This window comes from Schistocerca americana, chromosome 4 (genome assembly GCF_021461395.2).
Source record: "Schistocerca americana isolate TAMUIC-IGC-003095 chromosome 4, iqSchAmer2.1, whole genome shotgun sequence".
NCBI lineage: Eukaryota > Metazoa > Arthropoda > Insecta > Orthoptera > Acrididae > Schistocerca > Schistocerca americana.
Genome location: NC_060122.1, coordinates 108,900,315 through 108,918,946, shown reverse-complemented (window position 1 = coordinate 108,918,946; position 18,632 = coordinate 108,900,315). Strand labels below are relative to the sequence as shown.

General features: G+C 45.8%; 1 protein-coding gene across 5 annotated transcripts in view; it reads right to left on the bottom strand.

The window, feature by feature from the left end:
• LOC124612825 (kinesin-associated protein 3) overlaps nucleotides 1-18,632 on the bottom strand; it is a 224,990-nt gene that overhangs the window by 165,039 nt on the left and 41,319 nt on the right. For all 5 annotated transcript variants that reach the window (XM_047141249.1, XM_047141251.1, XM_047141252.1 and 2 more), the window contains exon 7: nucleotides 12,375-12,553. In XM_047141249.1, coding sequence (XP_046997205.1) covers nucleotides 12,375-12,553 — 179 coding nt within the window. The remainder of the gene's footprint in view (nucleotides 1-12,374; nucleotides 12,554-18,632) is intronic.

Genomic DNA, 18,632 nt, shown 5'->3' with positions numbered 1-18,632 from the left:
TTACAGCAGAGGCGTTTTTGGCCTTTCTGTAGCTAGTGGAAGGACTGGAGAATCAACTGACCTTATTTCACTATCTATCATTTACCTCTCAAATTGTCATACAAAGAAGAGATACAAGAATTTTACATCTTTATTAGGATCATTTTTTATGATATTGGAAATAAAGGATCAAAACATGGCTTTTGACAAAATCCCATTTGTTGTGTTTTACTCACAAGGGAACCTCACCATCGCACCCCCCCAGATTTAGTTATAAGTTGGCACAGTGGATAGGCCTTCAAAAACTGAACACAGATCAATCGAGAAAACAGGAAGAAGTTGTGTGGAACTACGAAAAAAATAAGCAAAATATACAAACTGCGTAGTCCATGTGCAAGATAAGCAACAACAAGGCTGACGTGAGCTCAGGAGCACCATGGTCCTGTGGTTAGCGTGAGCAACTGCGGAGCGAGAGGTCCTTGGTTCAAATCTTCCCTCAAGTGGAAAGTTTAATTTTTTATTTTCAGTTTATGTGACAAACTCTTATGTTTTCATCACTTTTTTGGGAGTGATTATCACATCCACAAGAAAACCTAAATCAGGCAAGGTAGAAGAATTTTTTTACCCATTCGCCAAGTGTACAAGTTAGGTGGGTCGACAACATATTCCTGTCATGTGACACACATGCTGTCACCAGTGTCGTATAGAATATATCAGACGTGTTTTCCTGTGGAAGAATCGGTTGAGCTATGACCTTGCGATCAAATGTTTTCGGGTCCCATTGGAGAGGCATGTCCTTTCGTCTACTAATCGCACGGTTTTGCGGTGCGGTCGCAAAACACAGACACTAAACTTATTACAGTGAACAGAGACATCAATGAACGAACAGACAGATCATAACTTTGTGAAAATACAGAAAGAAAACTTTTCACTTGAGGGAAGACTTGAACCAAAGACCTCTCGTTCCACAGCTGCTCACGCTAACCACGGGACCATGGTGCTGCTGAGCTCACATTATCCTTGGCGTTGCCTATCTTGCGCATGGACTACTCAGTTTGTATATTTTGTTTATTTTTGCATAGTTCCACACAACTTCTTCCTGTTTTCTCGATTGATCTGTTTTCAGTTTTTCAAGGCCTATCCACTGTGCCAACTTATAACTAAATCTGAAGGGGGTGCGATGGGGAGGTTCCCTTGTCAGGCAGACAAAACAACAGTGGTCTTAGCCCATTGTTGCCCACACGAAAACCGAGTTTATTGTTGGTTTTTCTTCCTGTCATTCTATTAAAACTAGCCAACACCCTTGAAGAGTAGAAGGAGACCCTTTACTAGGTGTTTATTGGCAACAATTTCTTTAGGAAATAATGACCCAAATAAACTGTGTCTATGCACTGAACGGTTAAGTGTGATGTAGTTTCATACCTCACACCCCACAGACTGCACATAGGGGCAAGTACAGACGTTTCCTACCACCAGTCATTAGTCATACCATGAGTTTAATTTGCTTTCTGCTCATGCCCCAGATTTCAGAACTGCACTGACAACATGGTCTTTTTTTGTTTTTAGATTTTAGTCCAATATTATGCATGCTTCTTCCTGATGCAGTCACATAGTTTTCATTTTACCATTTCCTTAGTGATGGTTAAGATAGGTTCTAATCCAGTAAATGGAGTCATTGCTACTGCCCTGATCACACTATCAGCTCGCTCATTAGCACTAATTTCTGAGTGATCAGGAACCCACAGCAGGTTTATCCTGTTGCTTTCCCCTAGCCTCATAAGGGATTCTGGGAATTCTACAATGATCTTTATTTCATTCAGGGGCTGATGGAGATTTCGCAGCTGCCTGACTTTCTGAATGAAAGTGCATGTCATGATTCTTGTAGCACCCACACAGATTCTCCTCTCTGCACTTTCTGATAGCAAATACTTACTCCTGGAATACTGTGGCCAGCTTCCCTATAGAAACTGCTCTCTGCAGTTCAGGCTGCTCCCTGTATACTCCGATTCCCAGTACCTCTGTCTGTTTTCGACTTGTCTGCAAACCAGTATTGTGGTTCATTCTCCCACTGCAGCCTGCTTCCAATTCTTATGCTGTTATGCTGAAAGGCTTATTGGAGCAGCTGGAGGCTTTTGTATAACTCACCAACATTTTCATGACCTTTCCTATATTTACCATATTCATTATATTTTGTGGGATATCCTACAGATTTTCAGTTTCAAACTGTGTGTCCATGCTGTTGCCTCCATTTTAAACCACAAATATAATGGAGGTAGGTCCAACATGGTCTCCCTCCCAGCAGGGAGTGTGCTGCTTATTCCACCTGTTATGGTCAGAGAGGCCAGTCTCTGCACTACGCCAAGCTCCTCAGGAGCTACTTTCTGTTCTATTTTATTTCCTCACACTAAAGTCTTACAAATAGGCCTTAATACAGAGGCGTACATCCAGTACATGCTCCTAGGACTTAGAGCCCAGTTTTCACAACAGGCCCTTCTAGTGCAAGTAAAGTACCTTTTTCCTTGGAACTTATATTCTTTATCTAGTATCTTCCACTGTGGAAGTCGAACACGCGGCACAACAAATGGACGTGGTCAGCCCATAGAGGGCTCCGCCCCCGCGGTGGCTATTCCGCGCAGCAGCTCTCACGCAGCAGCTCTCGCGCAGCGAGGGCACCACCGCTAAGCCACGTGCAGACAGCGGCCAATAGCCGCTCCCTCCGGTTTCGTATACAGGGACCCGCTCTGCCCTAGTCCAGCCAGTCTGGTACTCACTCTGGATTTCGTTTCTATCTCGGCGGTACTGCGTTCTGGTCATTGCTCGTTGTTGACATTTGCCTGGCTCTGGTTCCGAGTGGATTTACGTTTGGTGTTTGGTGTTGTGGTTTCCACAAGCCTCCGTTGTTTATCTCTTCCTTGTTGTGTCACTCATAGTCGGACGTGGTCGGTTGCTGTCAGTTGTCGTTGGTCTGTCGTCCGACTCATCCTGTGTTTACGCGGTGGTGCATGCTCCACCGCCGGCAGCTTCCCCGCCTGGCGGCTCCGATCCGCGGCCCAAGGCATTCCCGCTGTTGGTTGTGGTTACTACATTTTGGCGCCGAGGTAAACAGAACATAGGAGTCTGGAAGAGAAATTACTCACTCTCTTAGAGCAACAGCAGCAGCTCATGCGACAGCAGCAGCAGCAGTTGGAGGTCTTACAGACCTCACTGCAGTTGCTCTCAGACAGGGTCAATAAGCGGGATTTCCTCCCACCTCTTTCCCCAGGTGCCCCGCTTTCAGACACGTTCACATGTCTGCCGTCGTTCTCACCATTCAACGACGCAAAAGAGGATTGGGAAACGTACCTGCATCGTCTGAAGCAACATTTCACGGCCTTTCAGGTGTCGGATGACTCTCTGCAGCGGTCGTTGTTCTTGTCTTGGGCCTCACTGGACACGTTTTTCTTGCTCCGCAAGTTGGCACCGTTGGCCGACCCCATGGCTCGCTCCTTTCACGAGATCTGTGTGTTGCTAACTAACTATTATTCCCAGCGATACCATGTGGTTGCATCTCGCTTGGAATTCCATCAATACCACAAGCAGCCGGGTCAGTCCTACCGTTCCTGGGTGACGGATTTGCAAGGCCTCAGCCACAAATGCAACTTCACGTGCATCAATCAGCAGTGCAAGGTGTCATATGCAGATTCTTTAATTCGGGATGTGGTTGTTCAACTGGTGCCCAATCCAGAGGTCCACACTGCGGCATTAAAGTTGGACAACCCCTTGTTGTAAGACATTCTGCGTATTGCCCATTCCTTCGAAATTGCTCAAGCAGCGAACGAATGTCTCATGGCGCGGCCCCAGGGGGCAGCAGTCGAGTCCACTTCCCGCTCCACTCCTTATCGCCGTCGACAGGACGCAGTCTCCAGAGGGTTACCACCTCCGAGATTCCTCGCTGTCTGACGTCTCTACGGCGTCCGAACCACCAGTTGCCCCTCGACGTCGGCCGCGTGGCCCCCTCCCGTCGTGCCCCCAGTGCTTCTCGGCCCACACTCGAGCTGACTGTTCCCATCGCTGGAAGACCTGTTCGCTCTGTGAGAAAGAGGGCCACCTTCGATCTGTCTGTCGTAGCCACTCGACCTGCCCCCGTCCCGCCCCTGCAGGCCAACAGGAGGCCGTCCATGCTTTACACGCAGTCGCCCCTCGGACCGACACATTGGCTCAAAAGTTATTCCTCACCCTACGCATCTTTAACGAGGACGTCCGTTTCCAGGTCGATACGGGGGCCACAGTTTCTTTGGTCAATCTGATGACGTATGCACATCTCGGGTCTCCAGAATTGTCCCCACCCTCTCGGAGGTTGGTCGCCTACGGCGACGGTTCCATCCCTCTCCGTGGGCAGTTTTCTGTTATGGCCATCTACAAAAACGTTCCCCGGCCCCTTACCCAATTTGTGGTGGACCACCCGTCGGCTTCGGACATTTCTGCACTAGATGCGTTTACACGGTTTGGCTTTTCCATTCAAGATGAAGTGCAGTTCGTTTCAACTACAGTTCCATTTCAGGACCTAGACGATCTGTGCGCGTCCTTTTCCTCCCTGTTTTAGGCAGACCTGGGCTGCGCTTCCGATTTCCAGGCACACATCACTTTAGTGCCGAACACACAGCCTCGGTTTTGTCGGGCTCGGCCTATTACGGTAGCTTTGCGTGCGGCCGTCAAGCAGGAACTCGATCGGCTCCAGGCTGCGGTGGTTATCGAGCCGGTACAATTGAGTGCCTGGGCAACGCCCTTAGTGGTCATCAAGAAACCCAATGGATCGCTTCGTCTTTGTGGGGACTTTGGGGCTTCGGTCAACGCTCAGTCTTTGGTCGAAACTTATCCCATTCCTCGACAGTAATACCTTCACGCTAAACTGGCAGGTGGCGAGTACTTTTCTAAGATTGGTCTGGCAGAAGCCTATCACCAATTGCCGTTGGATGAGGAATCGCAGGCCATCATCGTCATCAGCACACCTTTGTCTCTATAAATACAAGCGTCTTCCGTTGGCATTTCCTCTGCCCCTGCGATTTTCCAGCGGTATCTCGAGCAACTTACGCAACCACTACCGGCTTGTGTCAATTACCTCGATGATATCTTAGTCACGGGGCGCACACGCCAGGAACATCTGGGCAACCTCAGTACCTTATTTCACGCGCTGCAGGCTGCGGGTTTACGTTGTCGACTGGAGAAGTGCAGTTTTTTTCAACCGGAAGTGGAGTACTTAGGACATTGGCTCAGTAAAGATGGCATTCGCCCTTCGGACCGCAATGTCGCAGCCATCGATGCCCTTCCCCGTCCACAAAACTTATCCCAACTCCAGGTATTTTTGGGGAAAGTCAATTATTACTTAAAGTTCTTACACCAAGCCGCCCACGTCGCATCCCCTAAATCGCCTGTGTCGCAAAGGGGTACCTTACATGTAGACTTCTGCCTGCGATCAGGCTTTCACCCGCCTGAAGACGATGCTGAAATCTGCCCCTCGCCTGACGCCTTTCTCTCCGGATCGTTCCTTGGTGGTGGCGGCCGATGCCTCAGCGTACAGGATTGGGGCAGACCTGGCACACAGGAATGAGGATGGGTCGGAACAACCTGTGGCATATGCATCCAAGACGTCAACCCCTGCGCAAAGGAATTACTCTCAGATCGAAGAGGAGGCTCTTGCCATTATTTTTGCAGTTCAGAAATTTCACATTTACCTGTTTGGGGCGCAGTTCACCCTCCTCATGGATCACAAGCCCTTAGTGTCCCTTTTCGAGCCCTATTCGCACCTACCAGAACGGACGGCTCAGCGTCTTCAGCACTGGGCATTGTTCTTGCGTAATTACACTTACACCATCAGCTATAAGCCCACCAGTCAACACACTAATGCAGATGCCTTGTCATGTCACCCAGCAGGACCCGATCCGGCGTTCGACCAGCAGGAAGTCCTGTGCTTCCACATCAACTCTGCCCGCCGGGAGACTCTCGATGGATTTTCTCTGACAGCCACGCAAATCGCCGCTTCCACGCGCAGGGACCCCATGCTGCGACACGTCCTCCGCTATGTCACCCATGGTTGGCCTCCCTACCTTACCTGACGTTCGAAAACGGACTTCAGCCGGTGGCGTCACGTCTCACACAGACTTTCGGTGATGGAGGACGTCCTCCTGTTGTCCACGGACTCAGATGCCCATCGGGAGATCATCCCTCCGGACTTACGCCAACGCGTCCTGCACTTATTACATCGCGGACACTGGGGGATGTCTCGCATGAAGGCGTTGGCTCGACGACATGTCTATTGGCCAGGGATTGATGGAGACATTGAGCACCTGGTCCGTGGTTGCACGGTGTGTGCGCGTCATCAGGCTAGTCCTCCACAATCTTTCGCGCCCTGGCCAACACCCAGCCAACCCTGGGACAGGATCCATCTCGATTTTGCAGGCCCCTTTTTAGGCTCCATGTGGTTCCTCATCATTGATGCCTATTCCAAATACCCATATGTGGTTCGTATGGCGTCCACCACCACTGAAGCCTCCCTCACCGCCTTGGCACAGGTGTTGGCCATTGAAGGCCTTCCTCAGACGTTGGTCACAGATAATGGGCCCCAATTCACGGCGTCCTCATTCCAGGCCTTCTGCTCCACTAACACATTCGCTCTCCCCCCTTCCATCCTTCATCCAATGGCGCGGCGGAACGCCTGGTCTGCACTTTCAAACAGTAGCTGATGAAATCAGTGGAGCTGTCGGCCTCCACCTCGGCCGTCACCTTGTTTCTAAGCACCTACCGCACTACACCGGTGGCCGGTCATAGTCCTGCCGAACTCCTTCACGAGCGACAACCTCGGACCCTCCTCCACCTGCTGACACCATCCCCTTCTGGGCCTCGCTCTCGCCCCTCCCGGCGCTACGCCCCGGGCATGGCCGTGTGGGCCCGCTCCTATGGCAGCACACCTGCATGGACGCCGCTGCGGTGACAGCAGCTCATGGGCGGTGAGTGACGACCGTACAGACACACAGAGGGCTCGAGCGCAACCACCATAACCAACTCCGCCCTCGGGCCCCTGCCCTGATTCCTCCCCCACCGCCTTCCCTGCTTCCTGGTGCAGACACGTCCCTCGAGGTGGAGCCCTTCCCTTCAACCTCCATCTCCTCGCCGGCTCTGCAGGCACCCGTTCCGCCTCGCCGGGGTATAGAGACGTCCACTGACCCCCTGCCCTCTGGTGACGCCTTGATGGATGCCGCAGACAGTCTGCCCACCCCTCCGCCAGTGGTCCCTCCGGACGTCTCACAACCTGTGCCCTCGTTCCGTCCGCCTCGGCATCGTCCGGGGCATTTCCGCCCCTATGCACCAATTTCGGGGGGGGGGGGGATCTAGTACCTTCCGCCGCGGAAGTCGAACACACAGCAGAACAAATGGACGTGGTCAGCCCATAGAGGGCTCCGCCTCCGTGGCGGCTGTTCTGCGCAGCGGCTCTCGCACAGCGAGGGCACCACCGCTAAGCCACATGCAGACAACGACCAATAGCCGCTCCCTCCGGTTTCGTATATAGGGACCCGCTCTGCCCTAGTCCAGCCAGTCTGGTACTCACTCTGGATTTCGTTTCTATCTCGGCGGTACTGCGTTCTGGTCGTTGCTCGTTGTTGACATTTGCCTGGCTCTGGTTTCGAGTGGATTTATGTTTGGTGTTTGGTGTTGTGGTTTCCACAAGCCTCCATTGTTTATCTCTTCCTTGTTGTGTCGCTCATAGTCGGTCATGGTCGGTTGTTGTCAGTTGTCGTTGGTCTGTCGTCCGACTTGTCCTGTGTTTACGCGGTGGTGCGTGCTCCACCGCCGGCGGCTTCCCCGCCTGGCGGCTCCGATCCGCGGCCCAAGGCGTTCCCGCTGTTGGTTGTGGTTACTACACTTTATGTCAAGGTTTCATGTTAGTTTCACAACCTGGGTTACCCCTAGGTACTTCACTGCTCTGTCTACCAGTAGAATTTTGTTTGAGAGCTTAAGATTCTAATTCTGGCAGGTTCCCAGTTCGCCCATTGGTAACACTCCTTTAAACTATTTTTAATGGATTTTTGTGTGGTACGTTGCACATGCATGTTTCATTTAATGGGACAAAATTTCCCTGAGTGGTATGAAAATATAACAGTTGGTTACTATTATCTTTTGTCAATACCTAACACAGTACACTCTTGGATTTTTACTACTTGTAATTCCTCTATTTGTTTCATCCGTTTGTCACTTGCATCATCTTCTATCACCCCGCTGCATATTTCATTGTCACCTTTATAATGAGAATGACTTTCCTTCCCTTTTTCACATCCATAGTACTACAAATCTTCCATGATGCCAGCACATCTTTCCTAATAATGAATTCTTCACACTCATCTGTGTTCAAGCTTGTTCATGATGTGCCTCCACATCCTTAACTTGTGTATGTGGTGAACATCATTCACTGTTTCCATACTCTATTGAGGAAATGCACACTGCATGACATTCTCTTCACCTTTATGCAACCTGTGAAAGGAGTGTGTTCACCCAATTCATTATGGTTGCATTCACTTGCATAACAGGCTTGTCTGTTTATTCCAATGGAGTGTTCATTACATTACACATAAAATGGGTTGGTCTCTTACAAATATGATGCATCCACGTCATATGCATATCACTTGAAAAAGACCAAAAGATCAAAACTACTTGGTTACAACGAAATAAAAAACTAGGTTACTCAAGCTATTACTTACCCTCAAGAGGTCAAATATTTAGAACAGCTGATACACACTCCTCCCTGAGGATGGAAGAAGGATCTGCAGAAAGGGTAGGTCACTCAAACCCCAGGATGACAAGGACCCACCTGTAGTGAGGACAAGGGTGTGCAAGGATGAATGGAGCACTGGCAGACAGCGTTGGAGGTCAGAGATAGTTCACTGGCAAGCACTGTGTCAGCTTTAGTCCAGAGGATGAATGAGAAGTAAAGACAGACGAAGAGGAACAGAAACAAATAATGCAATTAGAAACTAGAACGGAAAAAATGAAATAGAGAGGAGGGAGAGAACGAAGATGAAAAAGTAAATGAAAGTAAATGGTCACATAGTCAATAAAATCAAAATGATAAAAAATAATCATAATGAAAAAGAAAAGTGATGGTGTGTTAGCAGAGTACAAGAGGATCTACGCACACAAGTATGTGTTGAAGGGCAAGTTTCAATACTGGGCATCCCTAAGCCAGACATTTCTTGTATACATGCCCATTCATGCACTCAGCCAGTTTAGTGGCAATCATTCCTACACAAAACACTGTGCTGTGGAGACAAATTAGGCAATAAAGAACATGCATGGTTCTACAAGTTGCTCTTTGTTTGATATTGTCATATATACCAGTGCCACAACAGGAGTAGGTGCTAGTGGGTGGGTGCATAAGGCAGGTTTCACAGATGAGACGATTGCAGTAATAAGAAACTTGGGGTACATAAAATGGTTGGGAATACCATAACTAGGATAATACAGCGGTGAAGAGGGTTATGGAAGGTGACAGTGGATGGTGTAGGAAGGATATCAGGGAGAGAGGATATTTTTTCATAGCTTGAATTGGGAAGTCATAGTCTCACTGGTGTAATTTAGTGAGGCATTCAAGGCCTGGATGGTACTGGGTAACAAGGATAATGCATTCAAGCTTCTCTCTCTCTACTTTTTTTAAAAAAGTAAGAGTTGCATTAATCAGAGTGTGAGTCTTCAATGAAATATTATTCCTACAGCAGCTGCAGCCCCTTTATCTTTCATTCCAGAATAATTAAATATGCAATCACAATTTTTTTTTAAAGATTTCCCCTTTTATTTTGTTTCTGTTATAACCAGGAAATCAACTTATCTTTCCTTAATCTCAGTTACTATAACAACAATTTTTGACTAAGTTCACCTAAGCTCCATATTTCAATCAACCGTTTGCCTAAAAGTAAAAATAATTGTTCTTTCTCTATTACTATTGGTGTCATAATCTTTAACCTTCCGGCTTTTTCTTTTTTGACTTTGCGAATGAATTGACAGATCTGGTATAGCAAATTGGCTGTGACTGGATAATCTAGTGATAGAGATATTATCTCCATGTCTCTGGATCCTAATATACCTATGAGTTTCCCACTCTAACCACAAGGTAGCGACTAATGGTTCATATGCTTCACTGACCATTTATAAATAATGACAGCAGAAGTGTAATCACTAAGCCTAAAAATCTGCAGTTCATTAATATCAAAATGTTTCACTTACAAAACTTTATTTTTTAATGTGGTCCAAATGTTAAGCTCAAAATGTGTCACTTGAGAAAAGAGTCCATGCTAACTCTCCAGAACCAATCAGTGACAAGTGTATATTAGCAGCAAGAAAAATTTTAGCAACGAAGCACAAGCAGCTTGGCCTGAATAGTGACTAATGCACATGGAGTGCCTGCAAACTCTTCTTTGATCCAGTCTATTGGTGATTTTAATGCAACATCAACATTTCCTTTCTCTTAACTGCTGTGTGCATTGAGGAAAGTTTCAGTTTCTTTCCAATTTTTGGTTTTAAACATATGGTATTGCTTTGATGCACTAACATGAAACAATTTAAATGAATGCAGAAAATTGAACAGTGACAGCTTTGCGAGGAAGATTCATTCCCAGATGTTAGGCAAATAAGGAAGTCGTCAGAAAGTAAAAACAAAATCAGAGCCAATAATAAGATTTCAATAGTGGGGAGCTGTTACCTTATTCATATAAAATGAATTTGTCTAAATCCAAGCAACCTTAGCCATCAAACATTGCAGCATTCAGTAGCACTGCAAAAGCTGTTTCTGAATACTGTATTTTATTTCACTGAACAGTGTTAATATATTGTCATAAAATAAGTAATGAGCAGTAACTCCTCTAGAATGAGATTTTCACTCTGCAGCGGAGTGTGTGCTGATATGAAACTTCCTGGCAAATTAAAACTGTGTGCCCGACCGAGACTCGAACTCGGGACCTTTGCCTTTCGCAGGTAAGTGCTCTACCATCTGAGCTACCGAAGCACGACTCACGCCCGGTCCTCACAGCTTTACATCTGCCAGTATCTCATCTCCTACCTTCCAAACTTTACAGAAGCTCTTCTGCGAACCTTGCAGAACTAATCTGCCAGGAAGTTTCATATCAGCGCACACTCCACTGCAGAGTGAAAATCTCATTCTGGAAACATCCCCTAGGCTGTGGCTAAGCCATGTCTCCGCAGTATCCTTTCTTTCAGGAGTGCTAGTTCTGCAAGGTTCGCAGAAGAGCTTCTGTAAAGTTTGGAAGGTAGGAGACGAGATACTGGCAGAAGTAAAGCTGTGAGGACCGGGCGTGAGTCGTACTTCGGTAGCTCAGATGGTAGAGCACTTGCCCGCGAAAGGCAAAGGTCCCGAGTTCAAGTCTTGGTCAGGCACACAGTTTTAATCTGCCACGAAGTTTCAGTAACTCCTGTGTCGTAATCCCCACATAAAGCTCATTCTCAGAATGTGGTGTCACCGCCAGACACCACACTTGCTAGGTGGTAGCTTTAAATCGGCCGCGGTCCATTAGTACATGTCGGACCCGCGTGTCGCCACTGTCAGGGATTGCAGACCGAGCACCACCACAAGGCAGGTCTCGAGAGACTGACTAGCACTCGCCCCAGTTGTACGGACGACATAGCTAGCGACTACACTGACGAAGCCTTGCTCCTTTGCCGAGCAGATAGTTAGAATAGCCTTCAGCTAAGTCCATGGCTACGACCTAGCAAGGCGCCATTAGCCTTACATAGCTTGTATCTAAAGAGTCTCACTTGTATCGTCAAGAGCGATATATACAACAAGGATGGATTAAAGTTAAGTATTCCAGAAGCTACGTACTTTTCTTTATAGCAGTCATTACGTATCCTGTTACAGACCTATCTCTTGCCTGCGTGAACTAAACGTGTGCCTTTCGGCTACTTCCGTGGCGTGGCTGTCTTGCTACGCCACAACACAGGAAAAAAAGCTCGATGCACAAAGTGCAGCCTACTTTGTTATGCAATTTTAATGAGGCACAAAGCAGAGGCACACTATCCTAAAGGTTGCAACCTCCACATCGCTGCTTTTCTCCAGGTAATGTGCAGTGCACTGCTTGCTTGTGAAACTTACCACTTCACTCTCAAAAACAGGTCAAGAGAACATGCAAACACAGCACAGGATGCCCCAGTTGCAGGTCTCTGGCCATCTACATATAGCCTGAAGCAGTACGCAGAGTATAATTCTTCCACAGGTGTACTGAACACTTACAGCCAAAAACAAAAACAATATCTTTGTTATTCAATACAGAGAAAGTCACTATCAGTCAATATATAGCTGACAAGTGGGCTACATTCATCACATGATACCTTAAATATATTATTACAAAATACATTACCATATCAATGATGTTTTCTCTAAAGATTGACAGCTTCTTCAGGAATGTGACAACTAATATTAGAAGGTCACAGTTGTCTCTATCAAGACTTTTTGTAAGCATTCCACAAATATTCTTTTTCCTCATTTTATCCTCCACTTTTGTATCTTCAGCAATGTTCAGCAAGAGATAGAAGGAAACTGGAAAACAACAACAGAAAAAGAAATTACATTGAATCCTACGAATATAATATGTAACAGTGAGTGGTGAAGTAATCAAATCATGCTCTCTCTCTGTTCTTCCATACATATGGTACAAAAAGCTGTGGCAGAACGTAATTAGTTTAGGAGTAAAGGTAACAACTCACAAAAAAGCAGAAGCATTGAGGTACACAAAAGGAATAAAAGTTGCTAGCTTTAGGATGAATCTATACATATACACATGGATGCAACCCACTGCCCACCACCCCCCTGCACAAACACACACTGACCACACTAAATGCTATATGTGCTGCTCCTGTGGATGCATGAAATCAATCTAAAGACTCATACTACTGTGCGACACATAACTGTTATATAAGAGAGATGAATGGATACAAGATATTTAGAAATAATGGTTTATAGTACAATAGATCAGAATATTTATATTCAAGCCTTAGAATATATGTTTTTGAAATGTACCCCAAAATGACAGACAAAAATTATCCATGAAAGCTTTCATGTACACATCTGGACAATTCCACTGCTAAAAATTAGTTCCATTTTGGATTGTCTCCTGGAAGACTTCAGTATATTATTTTTGAGCTTTAACTGCAGTCATGCAGAGGTTTCTCAGTCACGTTAATTAGAAACTTGATTTATTTTTTACACTTTGCCAATTTATGAAATGTAGCTTCAGATCAGTTTCCATTAATCCTTTAGATAAGTAATCAAAAGTAGGAAGAGTGGGCATGCTATCACATGTTAAGATTTCTTCCAGTTCCAAGTGCATATGGTGCTAGGAGAGAATGACTGTTTAAATGCCCCTGTCCACACTTTAATTTGCCTTCACAGTCCTTATGGAAGTGATCCTAATTATTCTAAGTCTGCTTGTTGTTTAAACTATGAGTGAGCCTGTGTGATCATTCCTTCACATATTGCGACAAACCGTTACACACAAGTATCCCTACGAGTTCTTTCCAATTGTGGCTCACTGATGTTGCAGTAATAGGATACTATTTTTCAGCATTTTGCAGAGTCAACAATTTTACAATTCTGCACATTTAATGGAAGTTGAAAATGTTTTCACCATTTTGAAATCTTATCAGGATCTGACTGACTGTTTTGTAGCTTCTCTTGCAGGAATATTGGATGCATGATCTGCAGAAAGTCTAACATTACTATTTATATTACCTGTCAGGTCATAAATAGACAACATGAGCAGCAGAGATTGCACTACACTTTCCTGCTAGTGTATACCTTAAGTTACTTCTATTTCTGTTGATGACTCTGCATCCAAGACAACATACAATGCCCCTTCTACCAAGGAAGCACCAATCCAACCACAAATTTTGATGGAACCCATGTGGTCATATGTTGTTGTTGCGGTCTTCAGTCCTGAGACTGGTTTGATGCAGCTCTCCATGCTACTCTATCCTGTGCAAGCTTCATCATCTCCCAGTACCTACTGCAGCCTACATCCTTCTGAATCTGTTTAGTGTATTCATCTCTCGGTCTCCCTCTACAATTTTTACCCTCCACGCTGCCCTCCAATACTAAATTGGTGATCCCTTGATGCCTCAGAACATGTCCTATCAACCAATCCCTTCTTCTCGTCAAGTTGTGCCACAAACTCCTCTTCTCCTCAACCCTATTCAGTACCTCCTCATTAGTTATGTGATCTACCCATCTAATCTTCAGCATTCTTCTGTAGCACCACATTTCGAAAGCTTCAATTCTCTTCTTGTCTAAACTATTTATCGTCCATGTTTCACTTCCATACATAGCTACACTTCATACAAATACTTTCATAAACGACTTCTTGACACTTAAATCTATACTCGATGTTAACAAATTTCTCTTCTTCAGAAAGGCTTTCCTTGCCATTGCCAGTCTACATTTTATATCCTCTCTACTTCGACCATCATCAGTTATTTTGCTCCCCAAAACGCAAAACTCCTTTACTACTTTATGTGTCTCATTTTCTAATCTAATTCCCTCAGCATCACCCGAATTAAGTCGACTACATTCCATTATCCTCGTTCTGCTTTTGTTGATGTTCATCTTATATCCTCCTTTCAAGACACTGTCCATTCTGTTCAACTGCTCTTCCAAGTCCTTTGCTGTCTGACAGAATTACAATGTCATCGGCAAACCTCAAAGTTTTTATTTCTTCTCCATGGATTTTAATACCTACTCCGAACTTTTCTTTTGTTTCCTTTACTGCTTGCTCAATATACAGATTGAATAACATCGGGGAAAGGAATAACATCGGGGAAAGGCTACAACCCTGTCTCACTCCCTTCCCAACCACTGCTTCCCTTTCATGCCCCTCGACTCTTATAACTGCCATCTGCTTTCTGTACAAATTGCAAATAGTCTTTCGCTCCCTGTATTTTACCCCTGCCACCTTTAGAATTTGAAAGAGAGTATTCCAGTCAACATTGTCAAAAGCTTTCTCTAAGTCTACCAATGCTAGAAATGTAGTTTTGCCTTTTCTTAATCTAGCTTCTAAAATAAGTCGTAGGGTCAGTATTGCCTCACGTGTTCCCATATTTCTACGGAATCCAAATTGATCTTCCCCGAGGTCGGCTGATCATCAGTAAAATTTATGTCATATTGATGTAAAAAAATGAAATGTGTTCTGTCAATGATTGGAAGTAGCTGGGAAGCAAGTGGGGAGGGGAAGACTCTATGCTGACAAACAAAAAAGGTGAAAAATCTGTCTATTTTTCCTGATTGAAAGAGAGTCCCAGTAGGAGTACAATAGCTCCTTTGTTGTCCTTCTAAAAACCAAAAATCCGTTTTGACACTATTTATAATTACAAATTAAATCTGCCTCTTTAGTGGTTCCAGTAAAAATAGAATACTGTGGATTTGGTCCGCCTAACTTCCTGGAAGCATAACTAAACACTGAAATTACCAACACTTGAAGAAAGCTCTTTTCCAACAAAGAAGCCTACTTCTCTGTGTTCTGCTGTCATTACTGATGGCATGTTGACGAGAGCTTAATTGAGGGACTGCAAGCAGTCAGCACATGAGACAGCCAGTTCTCATCATTGGTAACTGTCCGCAGTGATTCCTGGGTTTCCTTAAATAGCTGTTATCCAGGACGAGACATGCTGCCTCCTAGTGACTCATGACCGGATGTAGGTGTGCTCTCATGACGCAGCCAGCGACCTCTTGCTGTTGGCTCGTGAGGTACCTGGTGGTCCATAGCTCTCGGTGTGCCTCCTGGTGGTATGGTGTCATACTTGAAAATCTCACGTGGCTGCTACGGACTGCGTGAGCATTGCTTTCTGTGACTCACACATTATAGTTTTCATGTGAGTTGTGGCTGTTTTCATGTGAGTTGTGGCTGGTGCCCCTGGGTACCATAGCAAAAAAATCCATCAGATTGTAGTGTATGGATGTTAGTACATCACATTTTAATGGTGAAGCATTAACAATTGGGGCATTCCCTTCAGTTTAGCTAATAACCAAGTGTGAAACAAGTTTTAAAATGTATTTAATTGTACACACTCAAGCCTAAAATCTTACGCTGGAACTTTTAATCACTGAAGATCAGTTGATACAGTCATATCTCATTCAGACAAGAGCAAGTCATAACCTGCTGCAATAGTATAGCCTCTTCTTCATGTCCATCTGTTCTTACTTACATATAAAACTATTTGCAGGGAGAGGGGAGAGGGGCGAGGGTGAGACCCATACCATTTAAATACAGGTCCCCATTTCCTTAAATAGGAATGCCTCAATATCTTTGGAAAACCCACATGTGCATTTCTGTTGTTACATTACATGTCCTAAAATTTGGAGGACGGATTAGAAAAGAAGCTAAATTTAACTTGTAAATCTTCTTGCTTTCCCAGCAATCTGTTGACATCTTGGATATTTGGGAATCCAGCCAGATGTTCGCGTCGTTCTTGCACGATATTTCAACAACATCCCTCGCTGTCTTCTTCAGGTGCTACCTGAGACTGGTCCTTTGGTCGATCAAGTCCAGTATTTATGCCTGGAAGGAGCTAGGCATTCCCTAATCGGTCTGTGCCAAGTCGAGTGTTCTGTCTGTGGTCCACGCCCGCCAGACTCGGCTTCAATGGACCCCTCCAGTCACGGATGTTCCGACTGCCATCCGTGCCCGTTTTGGCCATCCTCAATGGTTGTGGTAGTTACCCAAGATGTGTCAGACCCAATATGAGATGTTGGGTACTCTGTCTCATGACTGTTACTATGATTTACACTTCTGTTTTGTGCTGGGCACTCCATAATCGGTCCGCGCCGCATCATGTGTCCCGTCTGTGGTCTGCACCCACCAGACGCAGCTACATTGGCCCTCTCTGGTCACCGGTGTTCCAACCGCCATCCACGCCCAGCCTGGCCATCTTCTGAAGTTGAGTTCATGATCTGGGGTGTCTCAAATCTGGTCTCTAATGTCCGACACCTTGTCTCACGGCTGTTCTCTCGGTCTCCACTTCTATTTCTTGTAGAATCCCGGAGTGTCCTGAGTTGAGTTTTCACAAGCTCAAGTGCTGGATTCCTGGGAGTGCTGATTTGGTATCCCGAGTCACAGTTGATTAGATTGTCTGTGACCTTAATCTCAATGGCTTCTTTAATGACGTTGTCCTAAACTCTTGAGGTCTGTGTCACAATCTTGGTGTCACTGTAATCCACTGAATGACCAAGTTCCACACAATTCTCTGCTATGGCTGATTTAGTTGCCTGTCTGAGGCTGGTATATCTCTGGTGTTCTTTACACCTGATGTCCACAGTTCTGGTGGTCTGGTCAATGTATGACACCCCCACTGGCACGGTATGTTGTAAATAACTGGCTTGCGTAGCCTCAGGTCATCTTTTACATTCCCCAGCATAGCCACAATTTTGGTGGGTGGCAAAATATGCTCTTGATGTCATATTTCTGGACAATCCTGCTAATTTTGGCAGAGATAAGTCCGGCGTATGGCAGGTATGCCATCTTCTTTGCCTCTTCTGGTTCTTCTTCTGGCTCCTTTGGCTGATTCGCAGGTTGAAGTGCCTTCTGGATATCTCTAGATGAGTACCCATTCCTGCTGAACACTGATCATAAGTGTTCTATCTCTGTGGCCAAGCTATCAGGATCTGAAATAGTTTGTGCTCTGTGGACCAGTGTTTTGAGCACACCATTCTTCTGTGCTAGATTGTGGCAACTGCTGGCTTGTAGGTATAAGTCAGTGTGCGTAGGTTTGCGGTACACACTGGGTCCAAATGTGTCATCTGCCTTTCTTTTCACTAGAACATCCAAGAACGAAAGTAGTCCATCCTTCTCCATTTCCATTGTGAATTGAATGTTCGGGTGGCAAGAGTTCAGATGTAGCAGGAATTCATCTAACTTCTCCCTACCATAGGGCCAGATGACAAAGGTATCATCCACATACCTAAAAAAGCACGTGGGTTGATATGTGGCTGAAGAGAGTGCCTCCTCTTCAAACCTATCCACAAATAGGTTGGCCACCACTGGTGATAGAGGGCTGCCCATTGCCACCCAGTCATGAGACAGAGTACCCAACATCTCAGATCGGATCTGACACACCTCAGATGATGGCCACAACCATTGACGATTGCCAAAACTGGTGCACACGGCAGTCGGAACATCCGCGACTGGAGGGGTCCATTGAAGCAGAGTCCGGCGGGCGCAGACCACAGATGGAACACTCGACTCGGCATGGATCGATTAGGGAACGGCCAGCTCCTTCCAGGCATAAATACTAGACTCGATCGACCCAAGGACCAGTCTCAGGTAGCACCTGAAGAAGACAGCGAGGCACGCTGTTGAAATATTGTGTGAGAACAACGCGAACATACGGCTGGATTCCCAAATATCCAAGATGTCAAAATTTAAATTTATGAAAGATTATGGTGTTATAATACTTACTATTAACTACAATGTAAATGGACAGATAAAAAATGTACTCACTAAGCAATGGCAGGGGGATACACACATACAAAAGGATTTAACTTTTACGAACTTCCGGAGCCAGTGGCTCCTTCTTCTGGTGGAAGAGTTGAAGGGGAAGAATGAGGGGTGAAGGAAAAGAACTATAGAGGT